Source organism: Balaenoptera ricei, chromosome 6, assembly GCF_028023285.1.
Source record: "Balaenoptera ricei isolate mBalRic1 chromosome 6, mBalRic1.hap2, whole genome shotgun sequence".
Classification (NCBI taxonomy): Eukaryota; Metazoa; Chordata; class Mammalia; order Artiodactyla; family Balaenopteridae; genus Balaenoptera; species Balaenoptera ricei.
In genome coordinates this window covers 54,365,289-54,386,212 of record NC_082644.1, presented here as the reverse complement: position 1 = coordinate 54,386,212, position 20,924 = coordinate 54,365,289, and the positions used below count along the sequence as shown (strand labels likewise).

At 42.0% G+C, this 20,924-nt stretch overlaps 1 protein-coding gene across 2 annotated transcripts; it reads right to left on the bottom strand.

Annotated features, from left to right (window-relative positions):
- Window positions 1–1,182: 1,182 nt before the first annotated feature.
- PLIN2 (perilipin 2) lies at window positions 1,183–19,041 on the bottom strand. Of its 2 annotated transcripts, XM_059924663.1 has the most exons (9): window positions 18,986–19,041; window positions 17,942–17,995; window positions 17,660–17,855; window positions 15,946–16,028; window positions 14,521–14,806; window positions 13,549–13,730; window positions 12,504–12,638; window positions 11,266–11,556; window positions 1,183–1,580 (listed from the first exon to the last, which is right to left on the bottom strand). In XM_059924663.1, exons 2-9 carry the CDS (start codon window positions 17,969–17,971, stop codon window positions 1,440–1,442), a joined length of 1,344 nt encoding a protein of 447 aa, XP_059780646.1. In that variant the 5' UTR covers window positions 17,972–17,995; window positions 18,986–19,041; the 3' UTR covers window positions 1,183–1,439. The 2 variants fall into 2 exon arrangements, with proteins under 2 accessions (XP_059780646.1, XP_059780645.1); XM_059924662.1 differs by lacking the exon at window positions 1,183–1,580 and having other exon boundaries at window positions 10,503–11,556.
- Window positions 19,042–20,924: the final 1,883 nt, after the last annotated feature.

The window sequence follows — 20,924 nt, the reverse complement described above, 5'->3', positions numbered from 1 at the left end:
GAGTCCTAACCACTGGGCTGCCAGGGAATTCCCAAGAAGGATAAATTCTTGATTCTTTCATTTTATTTTTTTTTAAACTATACCTCCAGCCCTAATCTTTTCTTTTTTTTAATATTTATTTATTTATTTGGTTGCATCAGGTCTTAGTTGCGGCAGGTGGGCTCCTTAGTTGTGGCTCGAGGGCTCCTTAGTTGTGGCATGCGAACCCTTAGTTGCAGCATGCAAACTCTTAGTTGCAGCACGCATGTGGGATCTAGTTCCCGGACCAAGGAACAAACATGGGCCCCCTGCATCGGGAGTGCAGAGTCTTAACCACTGCACCACTAGGGAAGTTCCGGTTCTTTCATTTTATTTACCAGTTTTCAAGATAATAATTGGTTTGCTATCATCCCCTGAAAGTAATCAATTAGGTTGTTTATATATATAGACAGATATAGATATATTTAGATTTTGATGGGGTTCATATTTGCTGGGGTTCAATCTATTGCAATTATTATCCTTATTGAAGTTCAGATTGTCCCATCTTTAGTCAATGGGAACCTCTTCAAATCAGCTTCTTTTCTATCTGAAATAGCAAGAAGTTCAAGGTTCATTTTGTACATTTCCTGCCTCAGACCTGGAATCAGCCATTTCTCCAAGAAGCACTGATTTCTTTTAGTGGGAAAAGGTATTATAAAAGGACAAATGAAAAAGAATTACAATCTGGACACTGGGGGTGCTCCTCAATATTGGTTTGGCCATTGTTTCTACAATTTATTTAACTAATACTTATTTAATGTTGTTCTGTGCCAGGCATTGCTCTAAGATTTTATAAATGTTTATTTATTCTTCATAACAAACCTACTATTATCCTTATTTTACAGATGAGGAAATTGAGGTACAGAGAAACTAAGTTATTTGTTTAAAGTGACATAACTAGAAAGTAGAAGAACCAAGATTAGAATCCAGAGTCTGAGCCTTTACCCATCATTATATGCTTCCTCCCAGTTGACCTGTTTTTTAGTCATATGCCTACCCCCTAGGCCAGGGGAAAGCAAAAAGACCTTGACTAGCAGACGCACTGAGACCCACCCCCACCCCAAAACATAAAGGCGCTGTTACCAGAAGAAACAGGAATGAATCCTGGGAGGAAAAAAAATAGTCCACTATATCAGTTTTTTAAAAAAACACTCTGATTCAAGATTATACAGCCCATTTTTATTATAGGCATTTCAAAGATTAAACTTTGAAGAATTCTATAAAATAATATATGATGCAGAACGAGACTCTTTTCCAAAAGTTTGGGTCAATCAGAGTTTCATTACAATTAAGACCAAGTAGCCAAAAAAGAGATTAACTCCCAATAGATTAATCCCCAAAGCCACAGGAATAAACACATGAGCAAACATGAAATTTAATGTGACACAAACTGTGTATTCAGCAAAAGGAGATTTTTCTTATTAGTTATTCAACATTTTGCCCTGAGAAGGCTGAGGGCCATTGGCATGTGAATGATTTGGTCCATCCTCCTCTTCCAAAGCTATAATATCTGGAATTTCATCAGTCTCAGATGTCAATTCTGTGATACTGAAATCAAGTACCTGTAAAAGAAGAATCTTGGATATTAAAACAAACACTAATGAAGTGAGTTGTCAAGTCCAGGTGAGCTCTTAGAAACATAAATTACTGCATGTGCATGAACCTTACTTTGTCCGTAACTATGCTGTCTTCAATATGTTTATAGTCTTACTCCCACAATTCACTCATATTATAAAAGCACTAAGGAAACTTCTCTTTAAAAGGAAACCAACTAGTGGTAGAATGAATTAAATGAAAGCTTTTGAAAATACAAGCTATAAAGCATTTCTGGTTATTCATCTGTCTATTTTTCTATTATTCTCTTAAAACCAATAATACTCCTCTTTTCCATAAGTTTGATTTCCAATACTATAAACCCTTTAGGAAGCGTCTAGGAACTAAGGAAGCAAAAAGGTCTTTGAATAGTTGAAATAGGCATCACAAAGCCCTAGCTCTTCTCTGCATAGGAAAGGCTTTTAGGGATAAGAAGTTCTATTAACTGTTACTTTGCATACAATTTTGATAAGCAAAGTAATACTTCTTAACCAACAGAAGATTAGAAGCAGAAAATTAGTAAGGTATAACAAGTTACTAAAGGCTAAATCTTGATAGCAGAGGAAAAAATTTGACAGAGGCAAAACAACTAACAGTAACAACAACAAAAAATATCCATCGAAAAATAGAAGGGAAAATAAGGAATTATTGTCTAATGGGTTTATGCTTGGGATGATAATAAAGTTCTGGAAATGGATAGTGGTGATGGCTGCACACCACTATAAATGTACTTAATGCCACTGAACTGTACGCTTAAGAATGGCTAAAATGGTACACTTGATGGTATGTATATTTTACCACAATTTTTAAAAATAGTTAAAAGACAAAACACGAAGCGAGAATCTTGCTTTTTATTGGGCCCCTTACCTGGCTGTTTGTGGCCATTATTGCACTTTTCTGTAAGAACCCAGGTACTCAGAGGACTGTCTGGTCTGAGGTAAAAACTTCCACTATTTATTTCTGAGCTTTCTGTTTGGGGAGATCAAACTACATTCTAGATCTTCATGAATGTTCACTTTTCAAAGATTATACCCAATCTGACATCCACAAAAGCCAACATTGCTTATATAAATTGATTCAGGGCATTAGCCAGGCAAGTCAACTATTGTAATTTTAGCCTTTTTAAGTTAAAAGATGTATCTTGCTTAGCTCTCTGTTTGGATCTATTTCTATTAAATGTATATTTTAACATCCATTATCACTCTGTTTTTAATAAATGTAAAATAGAACAGGAAGCTACAACATAAGAAGATATAGAGAGAGGGGTTTTCTGGACCCCAAATAAGGATGCAAGCAGCAGTTCTCTCCTATCAGTGGCTAGATTGCTAGAATGGAAAAAATAAGTACTTTGACATCAGTAAGACATTGGACTAAATCCCCACTCTTGCACTTACTTCTTTTCAACCTGTTTCCTCACCTGTCAAGTGAGGAAAATACCAAATTGATTGCATTGCAAGTGAGGAGTAAAGACAGTATATGCCTAGCTCGTAAAAGGTGCTCAATAAATAGCAGCTTTAATTCTCTTCAGTTTCTTAAATACCACCCTCTCACACACACAAACCTCCGAAGTCACCTATAGATCAGGTAACTACTGGCCTAAAGTAGAGTTCTTTGCAGAAGATTGGAGATTCCACACTTAGGATTTAGGAAAAAAGCCTCACCACCACCAAAAAAAGTAGCTCTAGTCCTTGAGATGATTTAGGAGAGCCATATGAATAATTCACCTTCCATATATCCAGAATGAATCAGAGTATATAATTTTCATTATTCGGGACCATCACCAAAACCTATTTGGGGGGCTGGGAAGGAAATAGGGGAGGGTGGAGCAGCTAAGAAGTAGCCACAGTCTTTCAAGTTTCCATGGCGAGTTTAATTTAAAATGTAGTGGTTGTGCCTGACCATCTTCATAGGGTTTTTAGAAATGTGGCACAAGAGAAATCACTTCACAGATTTATAAAATAAATTCCTTTTCCACTGGCATAAACAACAATAGTTTGGACCATCAAAGAAGGAGTGTAAGGAGTCTTTTGCTGAGAATGCCCATCAGGCATTCTGAGGCCAAACTCAGAATCACATGCTTACTATGAAACTAATGAGATAACCATAGTCCCTCCCTGCAAGGACATTCTTTTCAAGAAAACCAAGTGACCATGCCAGGGTTCCAGGGAGTTGCATAATTTTTGCAGGTTGTTCACCATACAACCATAAGGGGGCACCACTCATTCATAAACTTCACTGATTCCTGTATTTTTTTTTTTTTTTTAGAGAGATTCTTTTCTAGCCGGAGCTCCCCAAAGTTGCTAACTGGCTGTCTACTCTCCCCAGATCTCTTTAATTAATTAATTTTTTTTTTTTTTAATGGCTGTGTTGGGTCTTCGTCTCTGTGCGAGGGCTTTCTCTAGTTGTGGTGAGCGGGGGCCACTCTTCATCGCGGTGCGCGGGCCTCTCACTGTCGCGGCCTCTCTTGTTGCGGAGCACAAGCTCCAGACGCGCAGGCTCAGTAGTTGTGGCTCACGGGACCAGCCGCTCCGCGGCATGTGGGACCTTCCCAGACCAGGGCCTGAACCCGTGTCCCCCGCACTGGCAGGCAGACTCTCAACCACTGCGCCACCAGGGAAGCCCCATGATTCCTGTATTTATTATGACAATTTTCCAGAAGGTGGCACTGCAAGTGTTGAGGATAAGGTGCCATTTTCTAATTTGCATAAAAATCCCAGAAGAAAACATAGGCAATACACACTCCTTGACATTAGTCTCAATAATATATATATATTTTTATCTGTCTCCTCAGGCAAGGACAACAAAAGCAAAAATAAACAAATGGGACCAAATCAAACTAAAAAGCTTCTGCACAGTGAAGGAAACCTTCAACAAAATGAAAAGGCAACCTGCTGAATGGGAAAAGATACTTACAAATGATATGTCCCATAAGGGGTTAATATCCAAAATATAGGAAAGACTCATACAGTAACTCAATATCAAAAAGCCAAACAATCCAATTAAGAAATGGGCAGAGGCCCTGAATTGGCATTTTCCCAAAGACATACAGATGGCCAACAGGCATAGGAAAAAGTGCTCAGCATCATTAATCATCAGAGAAATGCAAATCAAAACCACACTGAGAGAGCTTCCCTGCTGGCACAGTGATTAAGAATCTGCCTGTCAATGCAGGGGACATGGGTTCGAGCCCTGGTCCGGGAAGATCCCACATACCGCAGAGTAACTAAGCCCGTGCGCCACAACTACTGAGCCTGTGCTCTAGAGCCCACAAGCCACAACTACTGAGCCAGCATGCCACAACTACTGACGCCTGCATGCCTAGAGCCTGTGCTCTGCAACAAGAGAAGCCACCACAATGAGAAGCCTGCGCACCGCAAGGGGAAGAGTAGCCCCCGCTCGCTGCAATTAGAGAAAGCCCGCTCTCAGCAACGAAGGCCCAGTGCAGCCAAAAATAAAATAAATTAAAAAGAAATAAATTTATTAAAAAAAAAAAAAACAAACCACAATGAGGTATCACCTCACACCTGTCAGAATGGTTATCATCAAAAAGACAAAAAATAACAAGTGTTGGCAAGGATGTGAAGAAAAGGGACCCTTCATGCCCTGTTGATGAGAATGTAAACTGGTACAGCCACTATGGAAAACAGTATGGAGGTTACTCAAAAAATTAACAATTAGGGACTTCCCTCATGGTCCAGTGGTTAAGACTCCTTGCTCCCAATGCAGGGGCCTGGGTTTGATCCCTAGTCAGGGAACTAGATCCTACATGCCACAACTAAAGAGATGCCACAACTAAAGAGATCCCACATGCCACAAGGAAGATCCCGCCTGCCGCAACTAAGACCCAACATGGCCAAATAAATAAATAAATAATTTTTAAAAAAAATTAACCATTGAACTACCATACATCCTGAAATCCACCTCTGGGTATTTATCTGAATAAAATGAAAACATATATGCACCCCAATGTTCATAGCAGCATTATTTACAATAGACAAGATATGGAAGCGACCTACGTGCCCATCAACAGATGAATGGATAGACACACGCACACACAATGGAATATTAGCCATAAAAAAAAAAAGTATGAAATCTTGCCATCTGCAACAACATGGATAGACCTGGAGGGTATTATGCTAAGTGAAGTAAGTCAGACAGAGAAAGACAAATACTGTATGATATCACTTATATGTGGAATCTATAAAACAAATAAACAAATGTAACAAAACAGAAACAGACTCACAGATAAAGAGAACAAACTAGTGGTTGCCAGAGGGGAGAGGGATGAAGGGGATTAAGAGGTACAAACTAGCAGGTATAAAATAAATAAGTCACAGGGATATAATGTACATCACAGGGAATATAGTCAATGTTTTATAATAACTTTGTATGGTATGTAATCTACAAAAACATCAAATCACTATGTTGTACACCTGAAACTAATATTGTAAACTATACTTCAATACAAAATTTTTTAAATTAAGCTAAATTAGAGTAGGTCTTTCTAAAATGACATTTTATGGAGTCTACACCAAGGGTCTTGTTAAATTTTGTTTTTACTATTATTATTATTATATTTTGGCCACACCGCATGGCTTGTGGGATCTTAGCTTCCCAACCAGGCTCAGCAGTGAAAGTGCAGAGTCCTAACCACTGGACCACCAGGGAATTCCCAAGCGTCTTGTTAATTAAAGTAAATTAAGAGTAGCTTTTCTTAAAAAAAAATATTAATTTACTTATTTTGGTTGCACCAGGTCTTAGTTGTGGCAGGTGGGCTCCTTAGTTGCAGCACATGGGCTCCTTAGTTGCGGCACGTGGGATCCTTAGTTGCGGCATGCGAGTTGCGGCATGCATGTGGGATCTAGTTCCCTGGCCAGGGATCAAACCCAGGCCCCCTGCCTTGGGAGTGCAGAGTCTTCTTAACCACTGTGCCACCAGTGCAGCTCTTTTTAAAATAAGACATTTTATGGAGCCCACACCAGATTTCTTGTTTGGAAAGAGTAGGACTGTTGGTAACCCTAGCCCTATCTTTATTTCAGATTAAAATCATTTGTTTCCTGTTTCCTTCATTTCTGAAAGTACAGTCGTTGGACCACCTGCATTAGAATCGCCTAGGATGTCTTTTTTTTTTTTTTTTTAAGCGATGCTTTTTAAAAGTGCAGATGCCTGGTACTACCTCCAGACCTACGAACCAGATTCTGTAGGGGTGGAACCCACGAATCTGCATTTCATCAGTGTCCCCAGTTGATAATCCCTGGCATAGACAAAGAGGGCAGAGGAAGGCTCACTGACAGACGGCATGGTTTTATCCATGCTGAGAGCTCACTAAGGCCATTTCATACAAGGGAGTCAGATAGATATATTAGCTACCTCCTTACTGAGTTGTCCTGTGCTCTAACCTGAGTAGAGTAGACAACGAAAAAGGAAAAGTGCTTGATTCATACTATTCAACATCTACTCCTATTAATGCTAAGTTATAATTTAAATGGTTGGCTAGAAAAAAATAAAGAAAACAAATGGTCGGCTAGAATCAAAAAGTCAGATAACAGGTGTAGGTGAGGATATGGAGAAATCAAAACCCTCATGTACTACTGGTGGGAAAGTAAGATGGTGCAGCCACTTTGGAAAACAGTCTGGCAGTTCCTCAAACAATTAAACATAGAGTGACCATATGACCCACTAGTAATTCTACTCCTAGGTACATACCCAAGAGAAATGAAAAGATCATTTACATGGTAACCATTTCTTCATCACTGACATTTACACAAAAGCACCATTTAAACTATTCATTACTCTTGTAAAATATTAATTAACAACACTATCTACTACCTTCCTCACTTTCTTAAATTCTAGAAAACATTTTTTTCAGTTAGCCAAAAAACATAGATACTATGATATGGCTCTCATATCTTTAATGTGGCTCTCTCAAACAGCACTTTCATAAAATCTGTACCAAGCTAAACAACCTAGGTCTATTCTACAACAAGATGAGGCTCCTCTGTGAGACTTAAAACCTTTCATTATATTATATCCCATTTCTCTGTAATCTGTAGGCCCAGTTTAAGCAAGTTAAGCATGGAGGAGAAATCCCAGGCAATTGTGTCCCCTCCCCCAAACATTGTGCTTTCACACTGCCACCCTATCATTTCACTTAGCCATCTTCCTGACAATCTTAACAACTAAAGATGCGTTGCGTTAATCAGCAATCTCACCTGTCAAATTCAACAGGGCCATGGGCTGCCTGCCTCTTACTACCTTATCATCAATTGAGGGTGTGATATTCCTAGTCTGCCTTCTCCACTTGAGCACCCGGCCTCTGCTCAGCAACCCCTGGATAGTGAACAAGAAGGCCTCAACCCCAACCAGCCCTAAAAATATGACCTGAACCTATCCCAGTAAGGGTCCAGTTGACACAATTTCTTCTAGCAATCGGTAACTTCTCAAACATGAGGGAATGGCATCAGAATCTCAAAAGGTAAGCAAGGGGAACAGGAAAGATACCATAAAACATCTTTCTTTGGCCTAAGTTGACCTCAAGCCTGATATGACTTCTTATTCTTCTCCTTCTCTGCGAATAGTCCGATGCTATTTCCTTTCCAGTTTCTCCATCTTTCAGATGAAGTAGGCTGCTACAGGATAGCCTGGGAACTTAGACATCCAACAGTGGAATTATCCAGCATCTTTTCCTTACTAAATAGCAACTGTGAAAATATGATAGGATATCCTACATTATAGGATGCCTGTTGGGAAGGTGGACACTTAAAGCGTAAAGGTATTGCCCTTTGAGATACAAGCAACAAATACCTTGGTTTATAAGGCAGGGACATCTCACAAGACCATCACCCATGCAGGCCTCTGTGCTAGGTCACTCCTGGAGCTGGATCAGGACTGAGGCCCAGCTGGCCCAGTCTCAAGTCCACGAGAGCCCAGGAAGGTCAGGCTGGCAAGAGCCCTCCTTTCCATCCCCCACCTGCTCTCCCAGGCATCATTTAGACGCCATTTCTTAGATTTGTGCACAAATATCTGTCCTTCTCCTTATTCCTCCTTCCCTCACCAGTTATCTCCATGAGCTAAATGATACTCTAAAAGGGATATCTCAGGTAAATCAAATTTTAGTTTTTCCTGTTTCACTTCATTATTCCTTCAATATCTATCATGCCTTATCAAAGTGGATATATTTTCCCAATCATGATCTCATATTATATACTCACTACTCACTCTGGAACTGGCCAGTTAAAGACACTATGTGTCACTGTCCCACAGAAGGTATCCTCATGACTAGTGCAAAATAGAAAGACACCCTATCCTCAAACACTTCACTTCCATCTGTTGAAAAACATCACTAATTTTACTTTACAGATGATGAAACTAAGGCTAAGACATTAATGGCTAATATACCATGTTCCTTTTTTTGCCCAGAACTAATTAGAAAGTTCATATTATAATTACATGCAAAGGAAAGAAGTAGGCTTGAACACTCAGGCACACTATGCCAGGCTTCATGTAGCCAAATATTCAAGAACCTGCCATAATTATAGACTGTGCTAGGCTTAGTCAGCTTTTTTCCCCTCAAAATAATTGTCCTCTTTGGGAAAAAGTTTGTTAAACTAAAACTGCCAGTTTATGCAACAATAAAGCGAAGACATGACAAATTTTGAGACATGTTGACAACAAAACGAAATGCACGTAGGCACAAACTTGAGACACAAAGTCAGACAGACAAAACCAAGGGCAGTGGTATTCTTCCAGAAACTAAGAGAGGTCTCTTTATATTCTGTCTTGCTCATGAACAGCTTTGAGAAGTCTCTTTTTCATAAGCAATTCAGTAGGTACTATAACTCTTATGAAGGGGAGACACAAAGGTTTATGTTCAGTATAAGAAAGTCTGTGTACAGCTGTAGTATATAAATTTTCCAACCATTTAGAATCAACCACAAAATACCAGCCTTGAAGTTTTGAGGCAAATGGCAGCAGGATCCCATCCAATTTGGACTAATAAAAAAAAAATTTTTTTAAGAGGTAGAGTCTCTGGAAAAGCCAGTCACTCGGGATGGGCAGGCCAGTGCATGGATTGGTTCCACCCTGGAGGCCCATAAATCATGACAGTCCACCGTCCCAGAAACCAGAGGTTCCTTAGCTTCAAGTATCTCAGGGAGTCCCTGCAACTGAGCTCACATGTTCACTGATTCCTGGAGTTACCTCAAGGGGGAAAAATTTAGTTCTCTAACTTAGTAAGCTTTGATAAGTTTATTCACACAAGTCCATGTAAAGTTATACGCTGCTTCCTTGTTTCCGTGGGGAGACAGGGGTGAAGCAGGGTAGAAAGAGGAGACAAATTTGACGTAGACTTCAGTTCTGCTGAAGGGCAGGACAGGCAGAAGCATGTAGCTCTATTTCACAAGTTCTAAGACTGGCTTCTTTGAAAAGGTTTGGCATACTGCAGCTTTGTCATGAGGAGATCCATATTTCCTAAATAATTAACCCACATTGAGGGGATTAGAAGTCTGGACACCCTAGGTAGGAGGTAGGAAGAACCCTTTTCTACAGGGGGTCCAAAGTCTTTTTTTTCTAATTATTCTCATGTGGTCTTCTAAAGGCATCTCACCCACAACTGAGGTTAGTGATTTCTCCCAATGTGACAACATGGTACCTGAAGTCCAGCTGAGACTGGACACTGAACAACCTCATTCCTTACACGTTAGATGGCCCCTTGGCAAGAAGTACTGCTACCTTTACGTGAGACTGATGCAAAGAGTCACTGCTTCCTCTCAGCTCTGATTTCTTTTCAGCAAGGCAGTCAGTCATACGTGGCTCCTTCTGCTAGTTTAAAAACCTGTTCTCAGGGGTCCAGTAAATGGGCAAATGAAAGGAACCACCACCACCTAATAAAATTCTTATAGGAACGTTAGCTTTTAATTTGTTTAAAACCTGTTACCAAACATTCCATTTTTAACATTAGTCTTCCAATGTTACTACAAATTCCCCAACAGCCCATTTGAATTCATGTGTATTAATAACCCTGTCATGCAGGCAAAGCAGTTCCAAGAAAGCCACACTAAAAGCACATGTAACACACAGCATAAAACGGATCTATTCTGCAGTGAATTTTATTCAATTCAAAGGGGGCATTCCCTTGTGAAAAATAAAAAACTGAGGGTGCACAAGCATGCATTGTGAGACAAACCAGTGCTGAGGCCTGCTCAGACCAAACGAGAGCAGACACGAGTTCGTACAACAGCGCACACGAAGGTGTTTTTATTCCATACAAACAGACAGCAACAGCGGCAACAGAATGAGGCCATAACTGCACTGGAACTTTTTGTGAGTTCTGGATAGGCTCTGAACAGTCTATCGTTCTTTTCTTTCCAGCCAAGTAAACAACAGAACTCATCCGTTAAAGTGGAAACTTTAAAGCTCTTAATCCAGTTGGCAATGACTACAATAGAGGACCTTTTTTTCTCGAGAGCTGCTTCCCCACTTCAGAGTTGTCTAGCAGGTTTCAACGTGAGAGGAGGTGTCATTGGGCTGGCGGCCCTGTGCGTCGCTGACGGGGACAGGTTTAATGTGTCCTGCGCTCAGGCTGCCGGGCCTCTTGGCTGTACCCTGCGCCTGAGCACGCTGAGACTCAGTCACCTGAGGATAAAAGGGACCTACCAGCCAGTTGAGGGGTGTGTTGTTAACAAGATAATCCATCACATCATCTAAAGACTCCTTCATCTTCTGCAGCTGCCCCTTGCTGGAAGCGAGGAGGCCGTCAGACACTTCCTTAAAGGAGGCAACGTTGCGAAACACTGAGTAGATGTCGCCAGCCATCACCCCCAAGTGGTTGGCCTGATCTTGGATGTTCTGCGGTAACCCCTGGATGTTGGACAGGAGGGTGTGGCACGTGGTCTGGAGCTGCTGAGTCAGGTTTCGGGCAATAGCAAGAGTACGTGACTCTATGTGCTGAAAGTAAGACAAGTTTAAGAATTAGCAGTGGATCCAACAGTCCTATGTATGAATTAGTTCACTTACAGTCAGCTGGTTATACATCCACCACACGTGTGGATTCTTTAACTTTTTAAAATCCTCGTAACAACCCTGAGTGAAGCAGTATTATTTCACATTTCATAAACATGAACGTAAGCTTAGAGTTGAAATAACATGCCCCAGTTAACAGCTGGAGTGTGGATTTGAACTAGTGCCTGAGTCTTCAAAGTTCACGGTCTTAAGCTGAAGAAACCTAACAGGGGAGACCGGACAGAAGGAAAATACACTCCATATTAGTAGGGCAACTTAGATATTCTCTCCTCAAGTGAGACATGATATGAACAAACAGTTAATATAGATTTCAAGGGCAAATGCATACTAGCTTTTGGAATGCAAAGAACCACGTTCTAGGACTACAATATGCTATTTCTTCTGTCTGGAACATTCGTCCCCTTATTGCCTTTTCACCTAGTTTATTCACCCCTTAGGTCTCAGCTTACCACTCATCTCTTCCAGCAAACCATCTGACTCACCCATCCTCACTCCAAGGTTGAGTTAGTACCCTTCCTATGTAGTATTCTCATAGCAACTATATTTATGCTATCAAAAAAACACTATGACAGTAAAGATGCCTGTATTCACTTAGTCTGTACCCATCGTAAGGGCAACGCCCGTGTTTCTCAATTAGTTGTATCCTGATAGGGACAATATGCCTATCTGTAAATTGTTAGATACAGTTGCACATTTTTGCTTTTCGGTCACATAACAGGCAACCTATGTACACTGTATTGTTCAAACTTTTGATAGAGAAGAGTATTCTAAGAGGAATAATAAGAAACTTATTAGTAAGTTTCTAGTAAGAAGTTCTTAATAGTAAGAACTTCTTCAGAAGCTGTAGTGGATGACGGTCCCAGTTGTCTCACCTCAGCACAGTGGGATTCATCTGTATCATCATAGCCGACGCTTCTCTTCCACTCCAGCCAGGACAGATAGAGCTTATCCTGAGCACCCTGAATTTTCTGGTTGGCATTATTCACATTCTTCCTGGCAAATTCAATCTAGAGCACGTTGAAGGAAGACAAAGGAACAAACTAGTCAGACATTCTTCTTAGCCTGTGCTCAGATCCATGATGTAAATCAGCCAACATCAACTCTTACAGAAATTCTTGGTTTTTAAGGAGACCTATCCCTGATAGCATTGTTATTTGTTATCAATATGTGTAAGTCAACCAAGCAGTCATAGTACTTATTGCCTCTTATTTAATTATTAAACCACTGTCTCCAATTTACCTCCAGTTTATCACAGGCAAAGCAACTGAAATCTAATACGTGTAAAATATAAAATTACAAAAGAGAAAGGAACTCGAACTTCCTCTTCCCTGTTGCCAGCCACCTACTTCCCCTTCCAAGAATAAACTGGTTTCTAATGGCCATACAATACATACTGTTCTGTAACTTGGCAATCCTTAATGGCTACACAGTGGTCTTTTGTGATGTATCAATGTAATCAGTCCCCTATTAGTTGATGTGCATTGTTTATACTCTTTTGCAACTCTGAACAAATATACTTATCTGTAGGATAAGTTTCTAGAAGGAAAGCTGCTCCAGGCATAGGTGTGTCTGTAACTTTCCTATAAGAGTCCCTTGAATCCTCTGGAAGTGCAAAAACACAAGTACTCCTCTTTCTCTACACCATCGCCCACAGCATCTAACTTTGCCAGTGCCACTGGACAAAACCGGAATCAGTAATTTGACCCCTCAGAGTAAGATTAACGCCACTTCATATATTGATATTTCAGCTATTTATACTTTCTTTCTTCTGCAAGTTTTCTGTATACTCTTTGCCCATTTTTCTATTGGATTGTTCATAAGGTAAGATTAAAATTCTTGGATTTCATGATATGTTTACTCCCAATCCTCGAGGTAAATGAACTCACTTCAGATACCTTTAAAGGAAGTTGTACTCACCAGGTTGACAGTGGAATGGAGCTGAGAAATGGTCTCTTGGCTTTTTTGCTTAGCTTCTTTAACCCTGCTGAGGGCCTGCTGGTAGGCCCATGAGCGGAGCTTGGTGGACAGGGATCCCAGTCTGATATAATAACTTGGCTTCTGAACAGGATCAAATCCTTCCACTTTTTTGGCTTCTTTTTCTGAAGTTATATAGAAGTGACCAAAAAAAAAAAGTCCAGGATCACAGCTCTAAGTCACAAGGCCTGGACTCTCACCTGGATCTTGACTTTGTTGATGCCACTCACCCATCTAGCAATCATGGACCCCTCTTCCCAAGATGCCTCAAGTCTGCTGCTGGGCTTAGCAACCCAGAACACATCCCTATGTGTGACACATGTCACCTACACAGGTCTCTTCCCACTAGAGCTTCTTACCTGGCACAGAGTGAGCACTAAATCTTTAATGATTCTATACAGCAGCCCATTAAGGACAATCCATTTATAGAAAGTATTTCTCTAGGCTAATTTCTCCGGAAGTTTCAAGACTTACTACGTACAACTCAGTGTGAAACTGAAGAGTGCCTTAAGAAGGAAAACTATAGAGACAGAAAGATTAGTGGTTGCTCAGACAGTGGGGGTGGTGGGGGGATGGAGACTGACTGCCAACAGGCATGAAGGATTTTTTATCTTTGGGGGTGATAGAAATTCTATAACTGGATTGTGATGGTCACGTAACTGTAAATTTAGAATGAAAACAGGTGAATTTTTTTGGTATATAAAAGTATATCTCAATAAAACTGTTTAGAAAGATTGCTTTAAGATATAAAACATTGGGAGTTCCCTGGTGGCCTAGTGGTTAGGATTCTGGGGCTTCCACTGCCATGGACTGGGCTCAATCCCTGGTCGGGGAACTGAGATCCCACAAGCTGCATGGCACAGAAAAAAAAAAAAAAAAAAGATGTACATTATTTCAAGAAAAAAATCCAATTACCTAGTTCATCCTTGGTGAGAGGGAGGTACTGGTCTACCAGCAGCTCTGATCTGGTGAGCGCATTTTCTACTCCACTGCTCACCAGCTGCATCATCCGACTTCCTAGGACTATGTTAATGCCGCCACTGACCACGGATTTGGTCTTCTCCACACTGCCGGTCACTGTTCCTTTGGTCTTGTCCACCACCCCAGTGATTGTGCTGGCCACAGAATCCTTGGCCCCAGTCACAGTAGTCGTCACAGCATCTTTTGCCCCAGTCATAGCTCCTTTGGCATTGGCCACAACCTACAGGGAAAAAAGCAGATCATTCGCCTGGTGAGAAGCATAAAAACCTAGTTAAGTTCTTAACTAAGGTAGCATAGTTGAAGAGTTAAAGAATGAATCTGGCCCTTTTACTTTACAGTTGTAGGTCTTAGACAAGTCACTGAGAGTTGATGAGCCTCAATTTCCTTATCAGGTATAAGTACCCTACTTGCCACCACTCAAGGGTTGTTGGAGGACCAAATGAGGGAAACAGATAAAAAATCTGTCAATTTGTCAAGTTTTTTTCCCTAATTAATTAATTTTTAAAATTTATTTTATTTTTGGCTACGTTGGGTCTTCGTTGCTGCACGCAGGCTTTCTCTAGTTGCGGCAAACGGGGGCTACTCTTCGTTGCAGTGCGTGGGCTTCTCATTGCGGTGGTTTCTCTTGTTGCAGAGCATGGGCTCCAGGCACATGGGTTTCAGTAGTTGTGGCGCACGGGCTTAGTTGCTCCACAGCATGTGGGATCTTCCCGGACGAGGGCTTGAACCCATGTCCGCTTCATTGGCAGGTGGATTCTTAACCACTGTGCCACCAGGGAAGCCCAAGGTTTTTTTGGTTTTTGTTTTACACTAGATGAACCTATAGTAATTAAGGCACAAGGAGTACTCTAGAGAAAATGGCATTTTCCACATTGACATGCTTATACTGAGCCCCTCATGCATGCCTATAAGTATAGACATAGGTATCATGCACACCTGGCCCTATGCACACAGCCCCAGGCCAAAACACAGGCAGAGGTGTCAGTTCTCCATCCTACTAGATGTGTTTTCGGGTACCAAGTGAGAAAAGGCTCTATTTACCACCTCTGCATTTATCCAGTGCCACATGGGAATCAGTGATTTGAGAAAGCAATTTCACCTACAGAGATGAAGCCACAAATTTAATAGAGATCAGACTAAAGGTATTCTAGCCCAAAGGTGGATAGTTCATCTCTGCTTCTTAAGACAACCTGACAACAGTTCAGGAGGTAACGGAGTGATCATTACTCTTTCAAAAATATATCCAAGGTTGAGGGAACAAACAAGTATTACCTGTTTATGGTCTGCACAGCCTGTGTTAAAGAGATAAAACTTAAAAATGTCAGGTGGCAAGCCTCAGCACTCTTGTCCCAAGCTCACCTGGTTTGTTGGCTGATTCAGAATAGGCAGTTTCTCCTCAATCCTGTCTAGCCCCTTACAGGCATAGGTATTGGCAATGGCAACTAGAAGAATCACAAATGATGAAAATGTTAACAGTCTGGGTAAGAGTGAATATATATCTTGAGCCTTCATTCTTACTATAAAAAAATTTACCATGCAATACTTTGCCTGGTTTCTCTAGTCCAGAAAGAAGATTCTTGCCAGGTTTCTGGCAACTTTCTTCTACTGACAGGGAAATAAGGATATGGGTGTGGGAAGTGGGGGGAGCAGCAAGCAGAGGCAGTGACAGGCCAAGCAGGACGCTGGCCAAGAAGCCTCTTACTCATCAACTGTCCCCTAAGGTTAATGCCACGAGAAGCCAGGCTTCACCTGAACCCTCATTCAGGGAACGAGGTATATGAAAACTCTCAAAATTAGCATCTCCATGCTAGTTTAATCCGCACCTACACTTAATTCAGTAGGTGGCAGTGTACTTTGGGTTATCACCAGGAAACAGTATGCTAACAGCACCCTGGATCTCCCTAAAAAGACCCAGATTTTAGTCCAAGCTCCCCCCACCCCCCAACAATGACCAAGCCTAGAACTAGTACTATACTCATTTGGGAAGTAGCAGAGTTGGAAAACTGATCTCTAAAAGGTTTCGTATAATCCTAAAAGTCCACGACATAACCACTTGGGGGAATGATTTAAACCCTTATTCAAAAGTAGTTCATAATGTGGAGAAATTGAAAATTCCACTCCTAGGTATATACCCGAGAGAATTGAGAACATATGTGCACACAAAAACTTGGGCACAAGTGTTCACAGTAGCATTCATTATTCATAATAGGCATAAAGTAGAAGCAACCCAAACATCAACTGATGAATAAAATATGATATATCCATGCAATGGAATATTAAATTATTCCATATTAAAAAGGAATGAAATACTGATATGACGCTACAATTTGGATGAACCTTGGAAACATTATGCTAAATGAAAACTAGCCAGTCACAAAAGACCACATATTTTATGATTCAATTTACATTACACGTCCAGGATATGCAAATCTATGAAGACAGAAAGTAGATTACTAGTTGCCTAAGGTGGGGGGGAGGGGGATGGGGAGTGACTGTGAATGAGTATAAGTATACATTCACTGGCATTCACAATACTGTTCACTCACAATATTGTGCAACCATTACCACTATCATTTGCAGGACTTTTTCATCACCCCAAACAGAAAGTGGTATGAGGTTTCTTTCCAGGGTGATGAAAATGTTCTAAAATTGATTATGGTGATGCCTACACAACTCTGTGAATATACTAAAAGCCATTGAATTGTATGCTGATATTATTTTATTTTATTTTTTTTAAAGCAGTTCACATATACTGTGTAGTCCCAAAGAAGTCAGCTATTTCAGTTCACTCACTCTTTCCCCATATGATCTCACTTGCCAACACAGAAGCATCTCTGGGGGATTTTTTTTGGTAATATCATAACATCTGCCATTGTTATGAAGCAGGCCTTCTATAACAATGAGGGTCACCTGGCAGTTTCTCAGGAAAGGCAGCATGTGTCTCAGGAAAGGCTGAGGATTCCCTGATGCGTACTTAAGGCATAACACTGGCATTCACCATATTCAAGCCAGCTTCGGGCTCACTCCTGATGAGTACATAGGACTAAATTTTGAGGGGGAAATCAAAACTCACTTTGTGGCTCTAGCTTTTGGATGATTGGCAGAGCACTCGTCACGGCCACCGAGGTGATGGTCTTCACGCCCTTCTCTGCCATCTCACACACAGACTTCAAGTAGGGATACTGATCCTTCGTACTGATGTAAGCCGAGGAGACGAGGTCATATGTGGAGCTCACCAAGGGTAGGTTGGCCACCCTTGTCACCACACTCTGCAACCAAGGAGGAGGGAGAGCTTAACTTCCAAAACACACTGGGGAGGGAAAGGAATCAAGAAACTGCTATTTATAAATCATACCGGCTGTGGTTCAACTGCAACAGATGCCATTTTTCTTCTGGAGAAAGAAAAAATCTGCAGAAGAGAAACTTGGTTCAGGACACTGTAATAAGACTCCCAGATTCATTCTCCAACCGAAGCAAATGCTAATTTCAAGTAGAGCAAAATTCAAGATCAAGTTTAGTCTGCATTTCTTCCCACCCTCTGGCTCTCAGAGCTCTCCTCTGGGCAAACTGTTCTGAAAGAAGGTTCTTAAAGCTCACGTGTACAAGTCACCCACTTAAAGTGTTCAATTCAATGTTTTCCCCACCAGAACATTAGAGATGCCTTTTGAAGATAAATATCTGTCCACAAAAATGCTAACCAAGTTAAAATCCATGGTAAAACTAAAGAGATATTCCAAGTAGAAGACATCTTGGACAGTCAGGACGATCAAGATGGAGCACTTTGGTGGGGGGCGGTGGTTACTCCTTCTTTGTCAAAGAACTGAAACGAGTTCAGGGGACACTAAACACACGAGAAAGGAGGTGCTCCGCGGAAATGAGAAACTTTTCCGGACGCTTTAAAATGTCAATTTAGTGTCCCCAACGATCCACAGCCACACAAAACAGCCTCACTGCTAAGCAGCAGAGCTGGAAAGTTAAGAACCCACCACTTCGGAGCCAATCAGTTCACCCTCCGGCCAAGGGTCCCACTTTTACAAGAAATGAGAACCACGCTAAAGGCGGAAATCAGACGCCAGCAGCAATAGCCCGTCTGTCACTGCGTACCCCACAAAATTCTAAGACGATTTTCTCACGCGTTTCCTTTTAAATAATGTCCTTTCGGGACGACTGGAAACTGTTACCCGCAACCAAGCCAAGAAGCTACAAACCGCACTAAGGCAGCGTGCAGAAAAGCAGCCTGAATCAAGGAACAAAAGCGAGGCTGGAAAGCGCAGGCCCAGGAGACAGCCCCTTCTCAGCCGGGGCCCGGAAACCGCCACGAGGCCTCCAGCGTCCAGCCTGCAGCCCGCGGGGGGCTGAGCCACGAGGAACCGGGGCCGCAGAGGTGGCGCGCACCCACCGGCCGGCAGCAGCTCAGAGACAAGGGTCCAGCGGGTCCGCGCGGCGTTCACAACGACCGGCGCGCGGGCGCCGGGCTATATACCCCACCCCGCCCCGCCCCCGCGCCACGTGACCGGCGGCTCCCGGACTCCCGACCCCCAGAGGCCGGGCCGAGTCCCGCCACCTCCCCCCACCGCAGGGCCGCCTCCAGGGGTGGGGGCCCCTTTCGGGGTGGGCGTGGCGGGGGGTCCCTGCCTGGGTCAGGGGTGCTGGGGTTCCCCGGACAAAAATGCGGCCGGCGCCCACGCTGGATTTGTAGTTTTGCAAAAGTTAGTGGAGGAGTCGCGCGGACAGACGAACAGTAACTAACCTGTTGATTTCCACCAGTCCTCAGAATAGAATTGTCTCTAAAAATGGAAGCAGTGGCGTCTGGACTGTTAATTTATAACAACTTCTAAAGTTTTGTGAAATTCTAAATGATGACGGACGTGTAGAGATGGCTGTTTTGCTGCTCTTTTGACTTTAAAGTCACTTCCTCAAACATCCGTCTGATTTAAAGTTGAATCGGAATTTCCAAAAAAGGGCCCGAGAATACCGTTTGTTGGTTTTTTTGTTTGTTGGTTTGTTTCAGCGAGACTTAAACCCAAATCACTCCGGGTTGATAGCTGCCTATGATTACTATGCAAGATGGCTTTTTTTTTTTTTTTTTAAGAAACAAATCAACGTCTGAGTCCCAGTTTCTTCTTGTGTAAAATTCAGGATTTGAACCAGATTATGTGAGCAAACAAATTGTGCAACTGCCCCATCCCGGGTAGGGGCTCCGTGGACCGCTCCCCGAGTGAGTGGCCTGGGATCTGATGACATCGCCGAGGGCCTCGGCCTCCCTGCTCCCTCTCAGGGAAGGTACACAAGAAAGGACAGGTGGGAGGTGCGAGGGGGAACTGGCGCCGGGTCCTCGGCCTCCGGAATTGGGAGCAAGCGGAGGTAGGGAGGACGCAGGAGCCTGGCGCCGGGCTTTGTCAAGTTACAGAGTTTGAACTGTGGGAAACCCTCAAAGGCATTTACCTTAATTACGTAACTAATGTTGCATGCACAGAGATACTGTGCATATTTAAAGCTCCAAACCGACCCATTAAAAAATATATCCCTTATACTCGACGGAAGACATCTGGAGGCCCCCAGCAATTAAAGCCAAATATTGTGTCTTCCCGCCCCCCCTACACACACCAGGTCATTCAAAACAAAATGCAGTACTACCATAAAATAACTGTTAGGAAGTCCAAAAATTTATGAGTTTTTTTCTCCTATATTGACATCTTCAATGCTTTACGCAATCAAATTATTTTTTTCTCTTCTTTTTGCTGTTCTGTCTTTGTTGGTGCTCTAAGCAGATGTTTAGTGTGCCTATTGTTAATGTCACCACCCTGATGTAAAACAACAGGAATTTGAGTGATGATGGTGAGGGTTTTTTTTTTTTTTTTTAAACTTCTCACTATTCTGGCCTCTTATTTTGCAACAGAAGGCTCTTGCCCTTTCACCTGTAAATGCCTCCATGCTTTTTACTTGTTTTAAACCTGTGAGTCACTTGATCTCTTTAAGGATAAGCAAGCTTCCTTCTGCTTTTCTATACCTGAGAAGGAGAGGGCTCCAGAGACTAATGTTAGGGGCTAGACTCTCCAAGTCCCCAGAGAATAAAGCACACCAAATTCTGCACCTGCTTTTCTTTCATCTTCATGAGTCTGGGAGAACGTGGAGCTAGTGGCAATAATAATACCCAAGTCCTCCAGGTGATTCTGTTAGTCTCTAACGTTTGAGAACCTTTGTTTTACAGAAGTGATTTTTCATAGTTGGTCTCGGGACTAGTGCATCAGAATCACCTAGGGTGCTTGTTAAACATTCTGTCTCCTACCCAAGCCCTACTGAGTTAGGAGCTACAGGGGCTGAGGCCCAGGAGCCTA

Excerpts from the sequence above, each read along its gene's own strand:
- PLIN2 (XM_059924662.1), bottom strand. The coding sequence starts at position 17,971 with ATGGCATCTGTTGCAGTTGAACCACAGCCG. Across the intron at positions 13,731-14,520 it reads TCTCACCAAGGATGAACTAG|AAAAAGAAGCCAAAAAAGTG; the intron begins GTAATTGGATTT and ends ATATAACTTCAG. Across the intron at positions 11,557-12,503 it reads ATGAATCCCACTGTGCTGAG|CACATAGAGTCACGTACTCT; the intron begins GTGAGACAACTG and ends TCTTACTTTCAG.